Consider the following 22,855-nt stretch of genomic DNA (forward strand, 5'->3'; position numbering starts at 1 on the left):
ATATTCTATTTTGTATGTATTGCACACTGCCCTCACTGTGCAATGACACTAATAATGTTTTAATTACATGTTTGCATTCTTGCAATTGTAATATTAAGGTGATACCTACGTAATCATGTGTATAAAAACCTTCAATTGCGTCATAATAAAGCAAAACAGTTATTTGGAAAGATGTGGAGTGTATCTTTTGTGTCTGTTCCCTACTGCAGTAGTTATTATTAATTTGAAACCACTAATCAATATGAGGATAGGAGTTGCCTATCTATAAATTCACATGTCAGATATGATCATGTTCTACTACTATTTTTGTCACCTTTAGCATTTCCATTCATGGAAGAAACATTTTCCAGTTTCTTGTAAAGAAAACCTTGCAGCCTTTATCCAAATGCTATTAGTTATTAATGATACTACTCAGGTTTATTGATTCTCTATAGAACCTTGTGTACTAGTTACTAGTGGTAAATGCACCTTTTGGCCCATAAACACCAGTGCATTGCTGCAATGCATGGTAAAATGTGGGCATTACAGCAACGCATGGTATCGCATAGTGCAGTAATGCATGTTGATGTGTGTTGCAGTGCACTGCAGTAAAAAAAAAACAATAGTGATTTTCCTGCAAAGGGCCCAATTCAAAATTCATGAACTACAGTAAAGCATGCTGCAGTGCATGGTAAAGCATGTTGTGGCTCATGCATTACCTCAATGTACGTGTGAATTGAAAAAATATACTGTATATTTCAATGCACAGATAATTCATGCCTTAGTAAATAGGTGTGTTTTATAAAGTAACAGAAGTGGGCTGTTTGTTTTCTTGCCTGGACTGCTGGATACTAGAATAGGCTCTGTTGTCTGCACAGGCTTCTGTTCTATAGGTGGTACATCAGTACATTTCTTCAGGCTACAATACTCCCATCGTACACTAGGATCTGTGGTATAACACCATGGGCTTTTGTCATTATCTGGATTCCTGCAGTAATTCTTTTCCAATCCCCTGCAAATATAAATGTAATATGTATGATTCCATTTCTTTTCTCTGAGGAAAGTACTGCATGTGATGATCACAATCGGCAAGAAAAAAGAAAATAGAACCTAGCACAAAATTATCATAGATCAATCTACTATCTACAAAACTTGCTTTCCGGGCAAATATCACAACCTAAGCTGGTCATACAGTATGCACATATTGTCTGATTCTTCTTGAACCGGCTGAAATTTGCTACATAGTTGACCCTGTAGCCACCCTCCCACCTGACATCCTGCAATAGAAATATCAAAGGAGCCGAACAAAAAACTGTCAGCAGAAGAGCGTCTGCATCCAATCAGATGCTGGTAACGGCTGTCAGAATACAATAGCTGCAGCGGGATATTCATTCATCCATGCTTTATAGAGTGGATGGAGAAACATATTTTTTTTTCATCCAGCAGGCTGAACAAAAAAAATCTAATTGTGTATGGCCAGCTTTAGGCAGATTGTTTGTCTTGGGAAGCCCATAGAGGAGTCGTTTTTTCTGTTAAACCAGTGGGTTACACAAAGTAAAAATTACCTGATTCCCCCATCAACACATTCGAGATGGATCATGGAATTCTCCCCCTGTGTCATTGTATTCTGACAGCAGGAAAACTTCCCCGTCATCAGAATACACTGATCAGCAAAGGCGGCTATGACTGAGTGGGGAAAATCTGACAGAGCGGTGGTACAGAAGTCGATTGGTAGATTGACTTCTGTACATCCTCACTGCCTATACATGGATCGAGATTCAGCCAGTCCCTGCTGAACAAGCCAATATTCAATCCATGTATGGACAGCTGTAACCTGATCAGACGCATATAAATCCAATAAAAGTTTCAAAAGACCGTAGTCCCCTTACTCCATGTGGAGAACACGTGTCTGCTTATCATCACCATGCATGCTTTTACACATTCTGCTGCATCCATTGTTTTTGTTTATCCTCTGTAACAATGGTAGCATCACTTACGCATTTGGAAATTTGTCAGGTGTCCTGGAATGTGCATGTGGCACTTGAGAGTTCCAGGCCTGACATCCTTTACCAGAAACTGTCATGTAAGCTGTGCCTCGGTAATCTCCTCCATTTCCTTCATAACATTCTGAAACTCTTGTAGGTGTGCTAGGCTCAGATATTACTGTAATGAAAACATTTAATTATTTCTCTTTATTTAAATGAATTTATTCTACTATGCACTGTAGAAAATTCATATTCATATACATTTTTATATTTCATATGTATATATACATATTCATATGGTACATATATAGATTCCAAATTGCAACACACTTACCTACCCCCTTTCTCTCCCACAGCTTACTACTGTTCCCTCAATATGATAAGTGGACTCGCTGACCTATGGTGAAGTACAGGGATCAGACCAGACCAGGGCTTGAGTTTCAAAGAAGTGGAATTTGCTTCACTGAATGTCCCAGAGTAACCAAAGCGATCAATAACACATCTAAAGTCTTGTGCAGATGCCTATAGGTATCTGCTTTGCCTTATACTCCTGCCACCAGTTAAGTAGGTTTATAGTGGTTGTAAAGGCAGAAGTTTTTTTTATCTTAATGCAGTCTATGCATTAAGATTAAAAGCATTTTGTGTGCAGCAGCCCCCCCGGTACCCCCTGATACTTACCTGAGCCCCCTCTCGATCCAGCGATGTCCACGAGTGCCTCAGCCATCCAGGATTCTTCCTCCTGATTTGCTGAGACTCATCAGCGGCGCCATTGGCTCCCACTGCTGTCAAAGTCAGTTAGCAAATGAGGAGAGAGAAGGGGCGGGGCCGAACCACGGCTCTGTGTCTGAATGAATACACAGAGCTGCGGCACGGCTTAGGTGCCATAGCAAGCTGCTTGCTGTGGGGGCGCTCAACAGAAGGGAGGGACCCAAGAAGAGGAGGATCTGGGCTGCTCTGTGAAAAATCACTACACAGAGGAGGTAAGTATGACTTGTTTGTTATTTTTATAGAAAGAAAAACAAGACTTTACAATTACTTTAAGCTAAACAGGTTTGCTTAAGAAATCTAATTCCACTTTAATAAAATAAATGTCAGACTGTTTAGAGGCATGTCTGTTGTTTGGCAGGCCCCTAAACATGTTTGCTTGTGTCATCTGGAGGTACATATTTAAATGAATCAAGAAGGATGGAGAAATGGGTCAACAGCTATAAAAGTCAAGTTATCTCATAGGGAAGAATAGCAGCTGGACAAGGTTTTATAACCTACCAATTGATCTTTGCCTCTACAGTGGCCAGCTCATGAAAGTATCCAGGCATCATAGGTGTGCGCAGCCTACTACATTAGGGTGTGCACCCCAAAGCTCAAACACACATGCCTTTCTCTGCAGCATCACCTGCACTGGACAGTGAATGAATAGGTCTGTGCTGAATGAAACCGAGGCAGAGTAAATACAGTTTACTATGCTTTAGTTATGAACGAACACAGTGAGCGAGTGTGTTCACTGTATTCATTTAGAAAAGGTGCTGGTAAATGACTTATTTACTAACCCCTTCCCCCGCTCTTCACCCTGAAACAGCCCCTGCAGCAGCTGGGGGGAGAGAAGAGGAGGAAAGCTAGCAGGACTGCAGGGTGAGGGGGGCCCAGGTAGTAGAGGGAATCGGCACCGCACATAATGATTAGGGTGTGCCCAGGCACACCTGGCACACCCCCCGTACAAGCCTATGCCAGGCATCTAATGTCTATATTAAGTCATATGACAAAAAATGTTAATGTGATCCAGTACACTAAAGCAAATTCTGAGCATTCATATATTATATTACACTAGACTTTCCTATTTATTGCAGGGTCAAAAACTATAATTAGCTTTCAATAATGGAAGCAACATCTAAATTTATTGTCCTGTTCCCAAATAATACTAAGTATTTATGAGGACATGCAATGATTTGTACATTGTTAGATTTTAAAAGCTGCAAAGGTTAGTGTTGGTTGAGTTGGTTATTAGGTGTGTATGTGTTGTGTAATTTTGTTTAGTGAAAAATATCAAAGCAAATTTACAGGTAGATAAGCAAAGACTAAATACTATTATAAACAATTGCCATGTTATTTTTCTGTAAAAAAAAATATTCTCTCATTTTTTTGCCACCAAAATAGCTATTATGTAGTTTTGGAGCTCAGCGGAAGTAATTATGTCATCCACTCTGTCATCTGGCAAGCAATTGGCTACTAAGCCCAAGTAGTGCATTATTTGAGAAGGTGACATGCTTCCCCAAACCCAGAAGCATTAGGTATTTTGCAGTGGCAGCCACAGTAGGAGTGGCAGTGAGCACTGAAGATGCGAATATAAGGTGATTGGGGTGGACATTACACAGACACTGTCACTTTGTCCTCAATGGACAAGGTGACATTGAAGTTGATTTACTAAAGCCATGCGCCATCAGTAGAGGCGCACGGCGAGGCGCAACACACATTTCCATATTTACGACATGGTGTGCCGGTAACAGGGTTCGAATCCCCTATTTACTATAGCGATCTCAGTGCATGGGAGAATGCAATCTGTGCGCTACTATGGACATGGTGCACGGAATCTCCAATTCAATATTAACAGAAGATGGAGGTGCCAATATTATGGGGTGATGTGAGGAAGTTTAGTACAAATGTGTCCAAAATAAAATGAGAAAGTAACTTTTTCAGAGATAGCCTGCTGCGCCTGCAAGTGCGTTTAGAACTGCGTGAGATTAATGTAAGCAGTGCGCATGCGCAAGCGGCTCTTGCACTCGTTCACATGAGTTTGTTCACTGCACGGCCAAAATCTTAGTAAATGTTAAGCAACGTACATGCAACTGCGTCGGTTGAACGGGCGCACCTCTAATCTTGACAATTTTTTTTTTTTCAAGAAGCTGGTTCACCTTTATGGGTTTTTTTTAAGGAGATTTGCACACAGGTCATGTTAACATGTTACGTTGCAAACATGTGACATGCAACCTGTTAAAATTCTGTAAAAAAACTCTCACTCCTCTAGCTCCTTTTTTAAAGCCTAAAAGGGCATTTAACCCTCCCCCTCCAATGCATATGATTTCCTTGGGCTAGCTTTTGCTTTTAAAGGGGAACTCCACACTCCACTCCATTCTCAAAAGGCTGTGAGCTGCCTTCACCAATCCAAACCACATCCTTTTTTAGAGCATACAACAGGGCCAGCTAGGAAAGGGGCGAGAAGAGCGATCACTCAACCCCCTCCTGAACCATACAAGGCCATATGCACTCAACATAGTTGGCTGCCTTTGGAGCATGTTGGGCTCAGCCCAATACCAACCACAAAGCACCTTGTACCCACTAGTTTAAAGGGGCTTTCCACATTCCGTAAAGCCCCCTGTCTGCAGCCCCCCACAACCTCAGCCTAAGATTGTGTGGAAGAAGCCCTTGTCCCCCTGAAAAGCATCCACCCCCCTTTCATGGGCTGGCTTGCTGTGTGTTTGGCTAGGGGTTTGTTAGTGTATGGGAGGGGCACACTATTTTTTAGTTTGGGGTGGTATTTTTCATGTGGGGGTTCTCATTTTAAGCCTTAACAGACCCAAATGGCCTTGTATGTATTGGGGGAGGGCAGGCCATTTTTTGGGGGGTTAAAATCTTGCAGCTGCAATGTAGATCTGTAAGTTTTCTTAAAGCCGTGCATCTTTGAAGCAGCATTTTGGATGCATGCTACAGATGCACACCTTTACAGGCAGAGTAAGCCCCCCAAGTTACTAGCTTTTAAGCATTTTGCATTTTTAAAGGCACTTCTCCTTGTATCATTTTTGGGGTTGTCAAAATTGGTGACATTGATATATGTCCCTCAGGGTGGGACCTGGGCCCCCATACCCATTTTAACGCAGGTAGCTAGAATATAAGCCAGCCAAGTGGGGACTAGAAAAATTAACAGGTCAGTTCCCATAGACTGCAATGGTATTTGTTGTATAACTTTTGCCCATGTTAGGCTCTTTGTTTGCTCCCCAGACCAGAGGGTGTTTGTCCCATCTGTAATTTTGTAGCATGCTGGATGATGTGCTTAATTTTGGACAGGGGGGTGGATTATTTTGTGCTAGCTGTATTTGTGTTGGTCTGGGCATGCTCAGGGACTTTGTTTTTTGGTGTGGCTTTTGGTGTGTGAAATGCATTTGGGTTAGTCTTTTTTTTTTGTTCTTTTTGTGTGTGAACAGTACTTGGATTTTTCTGGGCATGCTCAGAGAGTGTGTTTTTTGGGTTAGTAATTTAAGGACATCCTTAACAGGTGTACCCACTTTGAAGTTCTGTCTCTACATTGGGTGAACTTATTTTGTGTGTTTCATGGATTGTGATTTCAATTGCCTCATTAGCACACAAACCTATGTTATATAAAGCTTGCAGATAGCATTCTTTACCTTGCCTTGAAAAGAGGCCAGATTGCGTGTCTGTCAAGAGTACATTTGGGCGTCCTTATATATAGCTTCTAACACATGTAGTCTCTGTTTGTATTTTGTTTGTTATGTCTTTGCAAAACAGATGTGTTTTAGAGCAAGTATTTTTTACTTTTGTTTGTATTTAAAATTTTTTTTTTTTTGGGGGGGGGGGTATTTTTCCCTGAAATATTTTTGATGTTGTCAATATTTGTAGGTTTTTAATTTCACTTCGATTTAATTGTCTGTGCTGTATAATTTTGCAAGTGCACTCACGGTAAATCTGAGGGGAAGCAATGTTGATTTTATCATCCAATCATGTAGAAGCAAAAATGCTGTTTTTTATTTTCCTTGCATGTCCCCCTCAGATCTCCAGTGACTGAACTTGCAAACTGGATTTGCCTTTAGTAAATAAACCCCAAAGTCCAAGATACCTAATAATTTGCGGTGTACACAGCAAAGTGCTAGAGTGCAATTTACCTAATGGGGGCACTAGTTAGATTGACCTGTGTGTCCCCAAGGAAAGACATTGGTAGGGTTTTACCCTCACTTCCTGTTTGGCTATGTGACAGGAAGTGAATAAATATGAAGGAGAAACTGGCAAAATTTGGATTTGGGAGGTGTCTTCACCCTATCAGGGGTGCAGACATCCCCAAAAACTGACAAGACTTCAAATCTCACAGCACTCTATCCCCAAGCAAAAATAAGAAAGGATTTCATTTAGTTTAACTTTGCAAAGACACATTCCTAAGTTCAACTGTGATGCATGTCAATGGCCCATTTAGACCTTGTTTAATAGAAAACACCAGTTGCCTTTCACTAGAAAAATTTGTTAGTCCAGTCCTGGAAATCTAAATCTGCTTTCCTATTATTTGCCAATAAAGTTATGGGCCTGCACCTAGATGCATGTCCCCGTGGTGCATATCAGGTTCCCCGTGGTGCATATCAGGTTCCCCGTTGTGGTGGCCAGCACACAGAAAAGACATCACGCCCCTCCAGGAAGTTGCTTGTACTGCTGCTAATTGCTTCCCCCCACCATGCCACGCTCACTGTTCTCTGAGAAAGATATGATCCTTATTTGCAGATTAAGATAACTTTTTATTTCTTTTTACATGAGATGGTGTTTGTGTGGGTCGTGTGTATGTCTAAATGATTTGGCCTCAAAACACACACCTACTCTCTGTGTACAGATTCACTTCCGGGCCAATGTATATTGCTTCCTGCTTCAGTGTGTGTGTATATATAGATGTATCTATATATATATATATATATATATATATATATATATATATGTGTATATATATATATATATATATATATATATATATATCTATAGATGTAGGTTCTTGTGTCCAGCAGCAGAGAGAAGTTGGGTAGATGCCACACTCCCAATTCTGGAGGCATAATAATGGTCTAGCACAGGGGTCTTCAAACTACGGCCCTTCAGTTGTTTAAGAACTACAGTTCCCATTATGCCTAATCATGTCTGTCAGCTTTTTACAATGCCTCATGAGACGTTCTGCAACAGCGGGAGAGCCGTAGTTTGAAGATTCCTGATCACGCTAGCTTGTCTTGAAAAAAGGTGTGTTCTCATTAGGGATAAGCCCGATGTTCGAGGCGAACGTAAGTTAGACTCGAACTTCGGGTGTTCGCCGAACAGCAATTATTATGGGGCGTTTGCAGCAAATTCGAGTGCTGCAGAATGCCCGATAATGTACGGCGAGATCGTGCAAATAGTTAGTCTATGGGACAAAACATGAAAAATAAAAGTTTAAAAACGGACGTTTTTTCAGGAGCAGTGATTTTACTAATGCTTAAAGTTAAACAATAAAAATGAAATATTCCTTTAAATATCGTGCCTGGGGGTGTCCTTAGTATGCCTGTAAAGTAGTGCATCACTTCCGTGTTTAGAACAGTACCACAGCAAAATTACATTTCTAAAGGAAAAATGTCATTTAAAACTGCTCGCGGCTGTAATGTATTGTCGGATCCCGGCAATATAAATGAAAATAATTGAAAAAAACAGCATGGGTTCCCCCCCCCCAGTCCATTACCAGGTCCTTCGGGTCTGGTATGAAAATTACAGGGTTCCCTCCAAAATCCATACCAGGCCATTCAAATAACCTTCGAAGGGGGCGGGGTCACCCCAAAACACCCTCCCCATGTTGAGGGCATGTGGCCTGGTACGGTTCAGGAGGGGGGGTGCTCTCTCGTTCCCCCCCTTTCCTGTGGCCTGCCAAGTTGCGTGCTCGGATAAGGGTCTGGTATGGATTTTGTGGGGACCCCCACACCATTTTTTGCTTAATTTTGGCTGGGGGTTCCCCTTAAAATCAATACCAGACCTGAAGGGCCTGGTATGGATTTTGGGGGGGAGCCCTCATGCCATTTTTTTTGTACATTTTGGTGCAGGGTTTCCCTTAGAATCCATACCAGACTTGAAGGGCCTGGTAATGGACTGGGAGGGGGAGCCCATGCCATTTTTTTCAATTATTTATATTGATGGGATCCGACAATACATTTGATCTGGTAAATGGAATAGCCATTTTATTTATCAAACATTTATTGATTTGTTATATGTATGTATGTATATATACTGTATATATATATATATATATTTATATACAGTGGGGATGGAAAGTATTCAGACCCCCTTAAATTTTTCACTCTTTGTTATGTTGCAGCCATTTGCTAAAATCATTTAAGTTAATTTTTTTCCTCATTAATGTATACACAGCACCCCATATTGGCATAAAAACACAGAATTGTTGACATTTTTGCAGATTTATTAAAAAAGAAAAACTGAAATATCACATGGTCCTAAGTATTCAGACCCTTTGCTGTGACACTCATATATTTAACTCAAGTGCTGTCCATTTCTTCTGATCATCCCTGAGATGGTTCTACACCTTCATTTGAGTCTAGCTGTGTTTGATTATACTGATTGGACTTGATTAGGAAAGTCACACACCTGTCCATATAAGACCTTACAGCTCACAGTGCATGTCAGAGCAAATGAGAATCAGGAGGTCAAAGGAACTGCCTGAAGAGCTCAGAGACAGAATTGTGGAAAGGCACAGATCTGGCCAAGGTTACAAAAAAATTTCTGCTGCACTTAAGGATCCTAAGAGCACAGTAGCCTCCATAATCCTTAAAAGGAAGACATTTGGGACGACCAGAACCCTTCCTAGAGCTGGCCATCCGGCCAAACTGAGCTATCGGGGGAGAAGAGCCTCGGTGAGAGAGGTAAAGAAGAACCCAAACATCACTGTGGCTGAGCTCCAGAGATGCAGTCAGGAGATGGTAGAAAGTTGTAGAAAGTCAACCATCACTGCAGCCCTCCACCAGTCGGGGCTTTATGGCAGAGTGGCCCGACGGAAGCCTCTCCTCAGTGCAAGACACATGAAAGCCCGCATGGAGTTTTCTAAAAAACACCTGAAGGACTCCAAGATGGTGAGAAATAAGATTCTCTGGTCTGATGAGACCAAGATAGAACTTTTTAGCCTTAATTCTAAGCGGTATAGGTGGAGAAAACCACGCACTGCTCATCACCTATCCAATACAGTCCCAACAGTGAAGCATGGTGGTGGCAGCATCATGCTGTGGGGGTGTTTTTCAGCTGCAGGGACAGGACAACTGGTTGCTATTGAGAGAAAGATGAATGCGGCCAAGTACAGGGATATCCTGGACAAAACCTTCTCCAGCACTCAGGACCTCAGACTGGGCCGAAGGTTTACCTTCCAACAAGACAATGACCCTAAGCAAACAGCTAAAATAATGAATGAGTGGCTTCACAACAACTCCGTGACTGTTCTTGAATGGCCCAGCCAGAACCCTGACTTAAACCCAATTGAGTATCTCTGGAGAGACCTAAAAATGGCTGTCCACCAATGTTTACCATCCAACCTGACAGAACTGGAGAGGATCTGCAAGGAGGAATGGCAAAGGATCCCCAAATCCAGGTGTGAAAAACTTGTTGCATCTTTCCCAAAAAGACTCATGGCTGTATTAGATCAAAAGGGTGCTTCTACTAAATACTAAGCAAAGGGTCTGAATACTTAGGACCAAAAATGTCAACAATTCTGTGTTTTTCTGTCAATGTGGGGTGCTGTGTGTACATTAATGAGGAAAAAAATAAACTTAAATGATTTTAGCAAATGGCTGCAATGTTACAAAGAGTGAAAAATTTAAGGGGGTCTGAATACTTTCCGCCCCCACTGTATATATATATATATATATATATATATATATATATATATATATATACACACACACACACACACACATATCTATCTATCTATCTATCTATCTATCTATCTATCTATCTATCTATCTATCTATCTATCTATCTATCTATCTAGGTTGTATATTCTGTTAGTAGTCATATTGTGTAACAATTGTCTTGATTGTGTTCAAAGGTTATATTTACACCTTAATCTGCAAATAATACTAACTCGGCCTTTGAAGGCCTGGTCAACAAGCCTTGGAATTGACAACTATGTAAACAAGTATTTTGCATTTTAATCAAGATTTAACTTCAAAGACACTTTAGCTAGCTAGTTCCCACCCTTTTAGTAAAACATATAAATTGTATTGCTTCCCCTAGCTACTCAGAACAATTATATTGAAATGTAAACCTTACAGCCCCGAGCAGTTTTAAGTGACATTTTTTACTTTAGAAATGTCATTTTGCTGTGGTACTGTTCTAAACATGGAAAAGATGCGCTACTTTACAGGCATACGAAGGACACCCCCAGGCGCGATATTCAAACACTTATAGACCGCCCGCCATCATTTTACGTCGCTAATTTGAAAAGGAATATCGCTAGCTGCCATAACCCCGGTATCCTCTTCTTCAGCTGGCGGTCTGCTTTCAGATAAAAGTGGTCTCTGCCATGGATTCGCCGCAAGATCACTTTTAACGGTGGCGGAAGTGGGGGCCTTCCCCCCTCCCGCCACGCCCCGGTGCCCTCTGCTTACCGGAGCCATCGGTAACGGTGATGGCGATCGGATCCTTCTTCCTGTTAGGCATGGAGATGAGTGAGGGGAAGATGGCCCCCACCCATCTTCATACCACTGCAGGGCAGAAGCGCCGTCAAAACGTCACTTCCGCCCATAGCTCTTAAAGGGACATTTTTTTTTTATTGCATCTTAGTGTAAATATGAGATCTGAGGTCTTTTTGATCCCAGATATCATATTTAAGAGGTCCTATCATGCTTTTTTTCTATTACAATGGATGTTTACATTCCTTGTAATAGGAAAAAAAGTGACACAATTTCTTTTTTTTTTTAAGAACAATGTAAAAATAAAAAGGTAAAATAAATAAGAAAAAAAAAATTTTAAACACAAGCCGTCCCGCCGAGCTCGCATGCAAAAGCAAAAGCATATGAAAACAGTGTTCAAACCACACATGTAAGGTTTCACCGTGATCGTTCAAGCAATGCAATAATTCTAGCCCTAGACCACCTCTGTAACTCAAAACATGCAACCTGTAGAATTTTTTAAGCGTCACCCATGGAGATTTTTAAGGGTAAAAGTTTGTTGCCATTCCACGAGCGGGCACAATTTTGAAGCGTGACATGTTGGGTATCAATTTACTCGGTGTAACATTATCTTTCACAATATAACAAAAAATTGGGATACCTTTACTGTTGTCTTATTTTTTAATTCAAAAAAGTGTATTTTTTCCAAAAGTGCGCTTGTAGGACCGATGCGCAAATACGGTGTGACATAAAGTATTGAAACAACCACCATTTTATTCTCTAGGGTGTTAGAAAAAAAATATATAATGTTTGGGGGTTCTAAGTAATTTTCTAGCAAAAAAAAAACAGTTTTTAACTTGTAAACACCAAATCTCAGGAAAGAGGCTCGGTCCTTAAGTGGTTAAAGGAATATTTAATTTTTATTGTTGAACAATTAATTCAAATTCTAGAAAATCAAACAGGCTCTTGCACTAAATCTAATTTATTTAAGATCTAACTGATTGCAGTGTATGGTCACCTTTAAAGATCAAGATCTGAAAATATTAATTTATTGGGTTTAGAAACACTTCTCTGTTCTTTGTAATGTATTGAAAGATTGGGGTAAAAAAAAAGAATAAAACACATTTCAAAGATATATTAGAAGTAATAGGAATGAGATTAGCATCAAAAGGGTTCATTAACTGAGAACACCTACTAATTGCAAGACACACAACCAATTAGATGAAATTAACCAATTGTATTTAGCGTGCGCTATTATCGATGAGAAAACTGCAGTTACCCTAGCGCCAGTTGCAGTGTACATACACGGGTATTTATTATCACTATTTGCGCTTCAACGTGAGCCGGTTCGCACGTTAGGTTAACAATGTTTTCGGCACACCAATTAATCTATGCACTGGTGCAGCACCTTCTTCTTAGTGAATGACCCTCTGTGTCTTTCTAAAGATTTCCCATTGAACACGAGTTGTGAAACAAGGAGATAAATAGATTTACCAACAGGTTGTGAATCACAGCTGGGTATTTCACAAAATTCCCATCGTGTTGCTTTGTCTGTGGTATAACACCAGGGCATTGACTCCCCATCAGGATTTCTGCAATAGTTCTTTTCTAGATTCCTAAAAAAAAAATTTGGGTTTAAAAAATATCATATCAGTATGTCACCACTAAGGATGAGCTCCGGCGTGTTCGCAAACTGCACGTGCCGAGCACGCCAGGAAGTCGGCAATGCGCTGCGCTAATCACAAGCAGTGAGACATTTCCCGATCTCTGCAGCCGCACATCGCGAAATGTCTCACTGCTTGTGATTAGCGCTGTGCAGTGCCGACTTCCTGGCGGGCTCGGCACGTGCAGCTTGCGAACACGCCGGAGCTCATCCTTAGTCACCACTCACATAAAAAAAAAACATATGCAGATCCGATGAAAGGTTTGAATTGATCAACTGATTAACCTCCTACCCTTACAGACATTCATTATTATTTTTTCTCCATTATCTAGTGTTGATTCTCAATCATAACTACATTCCACACTGTACTTCTGTCTAATGTTCTGGCACAATCCCTACATTACTAGATTTTACCATTGATTACAAGTTTGCCTAATGACTGATACCTTAACCTGTTTATCTACTTCTTGCCATAATGGACCTTATATTGTCTACTGTTTAAATTATTGTCCTGTCTACTGTTTAAATTATAATCCTTAGCTAGAGGCTCTGGTGAAGAACAGGTAGATACAGAGCCTACACCTTGAAGAGAGAATATCTTCCATCTTCAGCCATACTATTTCGTCTGCATGAATCATGCAGACAAAAGCCTCACAGAAAGATGTTGAAGTATACGAGTATCTGTACTTCAGAACTCCCCTTTTCATTAAAAATGTTTGATAATTTTCAACACAGTCACCATTGTTATTATATAATTGTAACGCTACCCCTGCAGGAACCGCTTGAAAAGCCTCACCGAAAGATGTTGAAGTATACGAGTATCTGTACTTCAGAACTCCCCTTTTCATTAAAAATGTTTGATAATTTTCAACACAGTCACCATTGTTATTATATAATTGTAACGCTACCCCTGCAGGAACCGCTTGAATATTGTTGGTTCCTTACGCTGCCTCTTCAACCCCAAGAACAGACCCAACCCCACTGGCACACCTGTATGTAATGTAATGTAGATAACACAGTAAAAGGATACCGTTTATAGTGAACACAGTGAGAGACTTGCTTAAAGAAAAATGGAACAGTCATAATAATATTGAGCCATAAAACAAATAGGCATTGATAGAACAAAGAGCAAAAGTGCTGAGGCACAAGGTAAGATCAAATCTGTCTGCTTTCAGGGGACTCCTTTAAGTGAAATAGCCCCTAGAGCAGAGATAAACACACGAGAATAATAAGTTAGAAAAATAACGGTACTTCCACCAACGTTTGATAACCTCCGCTAAATTGGGCTATATGAGTCTAGGCAGGCGGAGGGTAGAGGAATTACCTTGTTTTAGTCTGTCAGTCCTCTCCCTTCTTCACCCCAGCACCACAGTCCCAGCAGGCCTGCTTAATCACAATACTTGACCCAGTGCACTGAATCAACCACCAGTGTGGATTCACCTATAAGTGACTAGTGTCCTGAACACAGATGGGGCCCTTAAGATCTTGAGTTACTTTAAGATGGTGCACTTATTGATCTCCTGTAATGAGGTGAACACAGTACATCCAAAAAGTCTTGACAGGCAACCAGTATTGTAATCCTATGGAATAGTAGACAAGTGTTTTCACTGCCTAAAAGAGTATAACAGCATCACAGTTCCATGTAACTAAGGAAGGCAAGGCAACAAAGATAATTCAGAGTTCTGGCTTAGGAAGGATTTGGGTGAGAGCCCGCTCACCAACTCCTCTATCCAAAGGCCGCAGGGGAAGATACTGTGATACCGGTCCTTGCAAGTGCCCGATTGACACCTCCTCACGAGGACATCGCATGCTGATTGGGATGCCTGGGGGTGCACTCAGAGTCCTCCTTTAACCCCTGATGCCTGCCGTTGATTTCCTGACTGCAGCAGGCGGAATCCCCCAGATCTAAGGTCGCAGCCCTCTGTCCCCATGTCCAGGCTCTCCCATGCCTTGTGGTAGCTCCCCCTTTCTCCCAGAAAGCCTCTGAGGTAAAACTTTTCCCATGCAGCGGTGCTTCTTGGGATGTGTAGTTCTCTGCGTGTTGGTTTTAATCAAGCAGTCTGTGCTGGGAACTCCATCTCCCGGAGTTCTTTGCATCTCCTCCAGCCCTCCCTTGATTGGCTAACTCAACTGCCTCTGAAGAATTAGGGGAAAGGGCAGAGTGGGCTGTCTTGCTTGTGAACAAGTCTGTGAGAAGAAAAAGGAAGGGGGGAAGTCCCTTGTGCAGAGCTGACAAGCTGTGTTTCTTTTCATTGAGAGTCCCAGCCATCTTGGCAATGTAATGAGGATGCATAGCTACCGCTACATAATTTTTAGAAAACTTGCAGTATGCATCTACTGTATTTCTTGCTGCAATTGTTTAAATGTTTAAAAAATGAGTTGACACTACAACACATTAGATTTTCTAGAAAACTTCATTAAAATGACACTGCAGGCTGAAACTCTGCACAGTATCTCCCACCTGGTATAGTATTAAGAAATAAGAATCTCTCTGTCCATGTCATGTGAAATACTGTATTTATCAGCGTATAACATGCACTTTTTTCCCCTGAAAATAGGGGGCAAATCACGGGCGCACGTTATACACCAATAGTGTAACTTGGAGGGGAAGGAGGGGGAGGAGCGCCACCGGAATTCACTGCCGTCATCTCCTGTTTACTCAGCTCTCACTCGGTTCTAACTAGGCTCTCACTCGGCTCTCACGTCACACACACACAGTCCCGCCTCTGCCACCGGCATTGGATCAGTGTTCTGTCTATCACAGGAGCTGGTTCAATGCCGATGGCGGAGGTGGGACTGTGTATGTGACTGCCGACTGAGAGACGAGTAAACAGGAGATGATTTCCTGCACTGCATTGATGAGAGATGGTGAGGCTGCAGATGGGAATTAATGAGGCAGCTGCATTGATGGGAGATGGGCTGCAGATGGGCGCAGATCAGGCTGCAGATGGGCACAGATCAGACTGCAGATGGGTACAGATCAAACTGCATCGAACCTGCAGATGGGCACAGATCAGGCTGCATTGAAGCTGCAGATGGGCACAAATCAGGCTGCATTGAGGCTGCAGATGGGCACTAATCAGGCTGCATTGATGGGCACTGACAATTATTTTGCTTCAAAGTGGTTTATTTAAAAAAAAAATTTAACTTAATGACCAGACACAGTGGAAAAGAAAAACCTAGCTCTTTGTTCTTCGTGTTTAACCAGGTTGTATTAGGGAAAATATTATTGTCCATAGTGCTGTAGCACTGAGATTTGTGGCAAAGACATGGATAAACAGTGGCAGCTGGTGCTCAATATTTTGGGGTCAGGCGGCAAACCAATACCACCCCCTGGCGATCGCCAGAACCACCAGTCACCCACCCCCTCCTCCGGCGGGAGCCACAGTGGGGGGGGGGGGGCATTACACCCCCCCCCCCGCAGGAGACAGACATGAAGCCAGCGATCATCACCACCACCAACCCCAGCAGGAGACGGACGGACGGGAAAGCAGAGGGCCTCCTCACCTTAGGAGGCAGATGATGAGTCCACCTGGGATGACACTGTCATCTCCCCTACTCTCTTCACTGACCGAGTGCTGGACGTGGCTGTGGGTGAGCCGTCCATGGAGATCTCGCTCTAGGGCCATTCCTTCTCCCCCCGACGGACAGGAAGTGGATCTTGGGACTCCCTGGCCCATCAGGTCTCAGGACCCGCGGCCACTTCCTGATCGGCCGGGAGGAGAATCAGGAAGACAATAGCGAATATTAATTTGCTATTGTGACACAAGTGGGTGGGTTCAGGGCGCAGTGCTCTGCACCCCAAGCCCACCCTTTTTTAAGCCAATTAGAGCCTCAGGCTCTAATCATGTGCTTAAAAAAAAGAACATTGGAATCCATGCGTCCATACGGTACCCTGCATGTAGATTAGGGGCCAGGCGCATGGATTAGGGGGGCGAGAGAGGGAGGATAAGTGAGAGAGAGGATGTACATGAGCATGCGTGGGATTGACAGCATAACAGACCGGCTAAGGCAAGTGACCGAAGGCACAAAACCCGGAAGGAAGACCTGGTGAAGATGGGAAAGCCCGGGACCCGCCGGATTGATCACAGCGCAGCGCTGGAGGGCTTAGTCTGACAGGTAAGTGTACCCTACTGTGCTAATATGCTGTGCATACTTGTACATTATGGCATAACCTACCTCAGAACCCTAAAAAGTAGTAATGTTAGCAAAGTTTACGACCACTTTAATATCACAGGATCCCAGGAGCCTCTCATGGGGCCCCCTACTGACCCGTTGGCCCTTGGGTAGTGCCCAAGTGCACAATTGCCAACATTTCAAAAATATTTTCAGGGACATTTTTTTTACCAGTGGTATATTTAGAGTAGCTGACATCCCCTATGTTCCTCTATACATTGCAATAGTAATCACTAAATTAAATGAGTACTAATAATGGGCAGAACAAATATGAGGACTGAGACGATTTCCTTTAGTTGAACTAACAAAAGTGTGCCCATTTTAGAGCTGATAACATTGAGGATATTCAATATAATTTGAAATAACTTTTTTTGTGGGTAAGAGGCATATGGAAGGAGTATGGATGGTATAAAAGTGGGAAGTATGTGCAGGTGAGGGAGAGGAATGTGGAGGGTATAGCAGTGGGCACTATGTACAGGAGAGGAGTGTGGAGGGTATAACAGTGGCCACTATGTACAAGAGAGGAGTGGGGAGGGTATGGCAGTGGGTACTATGTACAGGAGATGAGTGTGTAGAGTATGACAGTGGGCAGTATGCACAGCAGAGGGGTGTGGAAGGTATTCCAGTGGGCAGTATGTACAGGAGAGGAGTGTAGAGGGCATGCCAGTGGGCAGTATGTACAGGAGAGGAGTGTGGAGGGGATAACAGTGGGCAGTATGTACAGGAGAGGAGTGTGGAGGGGATGACAGTGGGCAGTAGGTACAGGAGAGGAGTGTGGAGGGTATGATGGGGGCAGTATGTGCAGGAGAGGCGTGTGGAAGGTAATATGGAGGCAGTATGTACAGGAGAAGAGTGTGGAGGGCATGATGGGGGCGGTATGTACAGGAGAGGAGTGTGGAGGGTATGACAGTGGGCAGTATGTAAAGGAGAGGAGTGTGGAGGGTATGACATTGGGCAGTATGTACAGGAGAGGTGTGTGGATGGTATGAGAGTGGGCAGTATGCACAGGAGAGGAGTGTGGAAGGTATGACAGTAGGCAGTATTCACAGCAGAGGAGTGTGGAGGGTATGACAGTGGGCGGTATGTATAGGAGAGGAGTGTGGAGGGTATGACAGTTGGCAGTATGTACAGGAGAGGAGTGTGGAGGGTATGATGGGGGCAGTATGTACAGGAGAGGAGTGTGGAGGGTATGACAGCCGACACTATGTACAGTAGAGGAGTTTATGAAAGTGGGCAATATGTACAGCAGAGCAGTGTGGAGGGTATGACAGTGGGCTCTATGTACAGGAGAGAAGTGTTTGACAATGGGCACTATATATAGGAGAGAAGTGTGGAGGGTATGACAGTTGAGTAGTATGTACAGGAGAGGAGTGTGGAGGGTATGACAGTGGGCGGTATGTACAGGAGAGGAATATGGAGTATATGACAGTGGGCGGTATGTACAGGAGTGTGGAGGTTATGGCAAGTGAGCAGTATGTACAAGAGAGGAGTGTGGAGGGTATGACAGTGGGCGGTATGTACAGGAGAGGAATATGGAGTGTATGACAGTGGGCGGTATGTACAGGAGTGTGGAGGTTATGGCAAGTGAGCAGTATGTACAAGAGAGGAGTGTGGAGGGTATGCCAGCGGGCAGTATGTACAGGAGAGGAGTGTGGAGGGAATGACAAAGGGCACTATATACAGGAGAGGAGTGTGGAGGGTATGACAGCGGGCACTATGTACAGGAGAGGAATGTGGAGGGTATGACAATGGGCACTATGTATAGGTGAGGAGGATGAAGGAATCTGGGAAGGAAAAATGTAAAGGTTTGTGGAAGGATGTTTAGGGACTATGTAGTGGTTAAGCGGGCCATACACGGATTGAAATTAAGCCAATTAAGCAGAGACCAGCTATAGTCAATCTATGTATGGGCTAGCTGGTTGTACACAAGTCAATCTATTAATCGACTTGAGTACAACCAGCCTGTCGGGTTTTTCCCAAAACAATCAGTGCTGCCAGCTATAGTTAGCAACACTGATCATTGTACTGTGTGGGTAGGGAAGGCTCCCCACTGGCAGAACACAATAACACTGCGGTGATTCCCCCATGCACAGGTCAGCAGGTGAGAGGGTGTGTGATGACAGGCTGGGGAGAGAGGTCTGTCAGAAGGGGGGTGTGCGGGGGTCATGGAGGGATATCAATCAGCGGGTGGGGGGGTAACTGGGAGTGATATCTTTTGGAGTAGGGTCTGTCATCTGCAGGTTGGGAAATGGTCACCTGTGATATAAGTTGAAGGGAGGTGGCTATGAGAAGTGGACGGGGAGTGACCTGGTTGGTGGTGAGTGTGAAATGGATGATGTGTTTCAAGTTTCTTTCACATTTGCGGTAATGCTTCTGCCCTCTGAAAAGTGATCTGTGGTGGATTGTTTTTTAACGAGTGGTATAGCAGCAGCTGACAGGCGTTCAAGGGGGTGCTATTGCCACCTCATTTTTTTTTTTTTTTACATTGCTGAATGGTATTTTTACATTGTTGGACTATGCTGCTACTGCAAGCGAGTTTGGCTTGCAGTTGCAGAGTGGCCCCACTGAAATCAATAGGCAAATTTGACAGGCGGTGCTGCCTGTCAAACTCTGCAGGCTGAGGTAAAGATGCTGCAGCTAAAAAAATTAGAAAAAAAAGTTGCAGCTGTTAAGTAAAGCATCACAGCTCCGGCATTCATACAGCCCTGTCTAAATGTATTTTTACGATTTGGGTCAGTGACATGCGGTGAGGTCAGTGGCTGGTGAGGCACTGGCTAGTGTCAGAGACATATACACACAGGTTACATACGCTGCAAACGTTAGAGCGAGAGCAATAGATTCTAGCACTAGATCTCCTCTGTAACTCTAAACATGTAACCTGTAAGAAAATGTTAAAGCGTCGCCTATGGAGATTTGTGACATTTTAGGTATCTATTTAGGGGAAAAGAACAGAGAGAAGCACACCGCTCCAGGCAAACTCAGGTGCAGGATGGATCACAGGTGCAGACCTTGGCTCACCACCGTGGAAGACGAACAAGACAAGGAATTGGTCACACACTGGAACTCGATGTCATCTTTATTGTCAAAAAAGGGTCAAAAAAGGGTCAGACAGATACAGGCAATGGTTGTGAACAAGCAAGCTATTGTTTGTGAAACGTCTACCATTGCCTGTATCTGTCTGACCCTTTTTTGACAATAAAGATGACATCGAGATAATTTGGAGTTCCAGTGTGCGACCAATTCCTTGTCTTGTAGGTATCTATTTACTCGGCATAACATCATCTTTCGTAGTATACAGAAAAATCGGGCTAACTTTAGTGTTTTTTTTTTTATTCATGAAACCGTGTGACATAAAAAGTTGCAACGACCACCATTTTATTCCCTAGAGTGTCTGCTAAAAAAATATATATAATGTTTGAGGGTTATGAGTAATTTTCTAGCAAAAAAATATGATTTTTACATGTAGGAGAGAAGTGTTAGAATTGGCCTGGGTGGTAAGGGGTTAATTACCATAAATAAGTAATATACTGTACAAATAACTATTATATATTGTTTTTAAGGTAATTAAGGCACTGTGAGCTCATCCTCTCAGTCTGCTGCAAACAGAGTGTGCCAGCTTGTATTTAACCACTTGCCACTCACCTTTAGGGATGAACCCGATGTTCGAGTCAAACGCAAGTTCGACTCGAACACCGGGTGTTTGCCTGTTCGCCGAATAGCGAACAATTTGGGGTGTTCGCGGCAAATTTTAAAGCCACGGAACACTCTTTAAAAGTCTATGGGAGAAATCAAAAGTGCAAATTTTAAAGGCTTATATGCAAGGTATTGTCATAAAAAGTGTTTGAGGACCCGGGTTCTGCCTCAGGGGACATGTATCAATGCAAAAAAAAGTTTTAAAAACGGACGTTTTTTCGGGAGCAGTGATTTTAATAATGCTCAAAGTGAAACAATAAAAGTGAAATATTCCTTTAAATTTCGTACCTGGGGGGTGTCTATAGTATGCCTGTAAAGTGGCACATTTTTCCCGTGATTAGAACAGTCCCTGCACAAAATGACATTTCTAAAGGAAAAAAAGTCATTTAAAACTACTTGCAGCTATAATGAATTGTCGGGTCCCGGCAATACAGATAAAAGACATTGAAAAAAAGGCATGGGATCCCCCAGTCCATTACCAGGCCCTTTGGGTCTGGTATGAATATTAAGGGGAGCCCCAAACCAGAATTTTTTTTAAAAATTGCGTGGGGGTCCCCCCCAAATTCCATACCAGGCCCTTCAGGTCTGGTATGGATATTAAGGGGAACTCTGTGCCAAATTTTTTTTTAAAAAATGGCGTAGGGGTCCCACTCAAAATCCATACCAGACCCTTATCCAAGCACGCAACCTGGCAGACCGTAGGAAAAGAGGGGGGTGAGAGAGTGCCCCCCCTCCTGAACCGTACCAGGCCACATGCCCTCAACATGGGGAGGGTGCTTTGGGGTAGTCCCCCAAAGCACCTTGTCTGTATGTTGATGGGGACAAGGGCCTCATCCCCACAACCCTTGCCAGGTGGTTGTGGGGGTCTGCGGGCAGGGGTTTATCGGAATCTGGAATACCCCTTTATGAAGGGGACCCCCGGATCCCAGCCCCCCCAGTTGGAAATGGTAATGAGTACATTGTACCATTTCACAAAAAAAGTGTCAAAATGTAAAAAAAAAAACAAGACACAAGTCCTTTATTAGAAAATAAAAAAATAAAAATGTCCCACAAAGTCCATTTATCTTCTTCTATTGCTCCGCCGACGGACCGAAAAATAAAATAAAAAAGATCCGCCTCCATGGGGGGCACCCGCCGTATGACACTTCAGTGCCGATGACAGTTCTTTTATAAGTTAAGGTGGGTACGTAAACAGGGGCCCTGCTCCCCTCTGACACCACGGGGAAGCCATTGGGAAGTCCCCATGCGTCAGAGGGGGCGGGGTCACCCGGGTACATCACCGTGTGGCCCCGCCCTCAGTTATAAAAGAACTGTCATCTGCGCTGAAGCGTCATATGGCGGGTGCCTCCCATGGAGGCGGATCTTTTTTATTCTATTTTTCAGTCCATCGGCAGAGCCATAGAAGAAGATGAATGGACTTCGTGGGACATTTACACTTTTTTTATTTTTAATATAGGACTTGTCCCAAGGTGTGTCTTTTTTTTTAACATTTTGACACTTTTTTTGTGAAATGGTACGGGTACAATGTACCCGTTACCATTTCAAATGGGGGGCCAGGATCTGGGGGTCCGTTTGTTAAAGGGGTTTACAGATTCCGATAAGCCCCCCGCCCGCAGACCCCCACAACCACCGGGCAAGGGTTGTAGGGATGAGGCCCTTGTCAAGGTATTTTGGGGGCTACCCCCAAAGCACCCTCCCCATGTTGAGGGCATGAGGCCTGGTACGGTTCAAGAGGGGGGCGCTCTCTCGTCCCCCCCTCTTTTCCTGCGGCCTGCCAGGTTGCGTGCTCAGATAAGGGTCTGGTATGTATTTTTGGGGGGACCCCAAGCCATTTTATTTTTATTTTGGCGCGGGGTTCCACTTAACATCCATATACAGACTTGAACGGTTTAGTATAGATTTTGAGGGGGACACCTACGCCATTTAAAAAAAAAATGGCGTAGGTTTCCCCTTAATATCCACACCAGACC

The 22,855-nt window shown here is 43.2% G+C and overlaps 1 protein-coding gene across 5 annotated transcripts in view; it reads right to left on the reverse strand.

The window, feature by feature from the left end:
* The window catches only part of LOC141140367 (plasminogen-like), a 335,624-nt gene that overhangs the window by 203,474 nt on the left and 109,295 nt on the right, over window positions 1-22,855 (reverse strand). For all 5 annotated transcript variants that reach the window (XR_012243931.1, XR_012243929.1, XR_012243930.1 and 2 more), the window contains 3 exons: window positions 12,848-12,969; window positions 1,977-2,142; window positions 816-991 (listed from right to left, as the gene is read on the reverse strand). Coding sequence is in view for 1 of the 5 variants with exons in the window: in XM_073627455.1 (XP_073483556.1) it covers window positions 816-991; window positions 1,977-2,142; window positions 12,848-12,969 (464 nt within the window). In the remaining 4 variants the exon portion in view is untranslated. The remainder of the gene's footprint in view (window positions 1-815; window positions 992-1,976; window positions 2,143-12,847; window positions 12,970-22,855) is intronic.

This window comes from Aquarana catesbeiana, linkage group LG04 (assembly GCF_042186555.1).
Source record: "Aquarana catesbeiana isolate 2022-GZ linkage group LG04, ASM4218655v1, whole genome shotgun sequence".
Taxonomy (NCBI): Eukaryota; Metazoa; Chordata; class Amphibia; order Anura; family Ranidae; genus Aquarana; species Aquarana catesbeiana.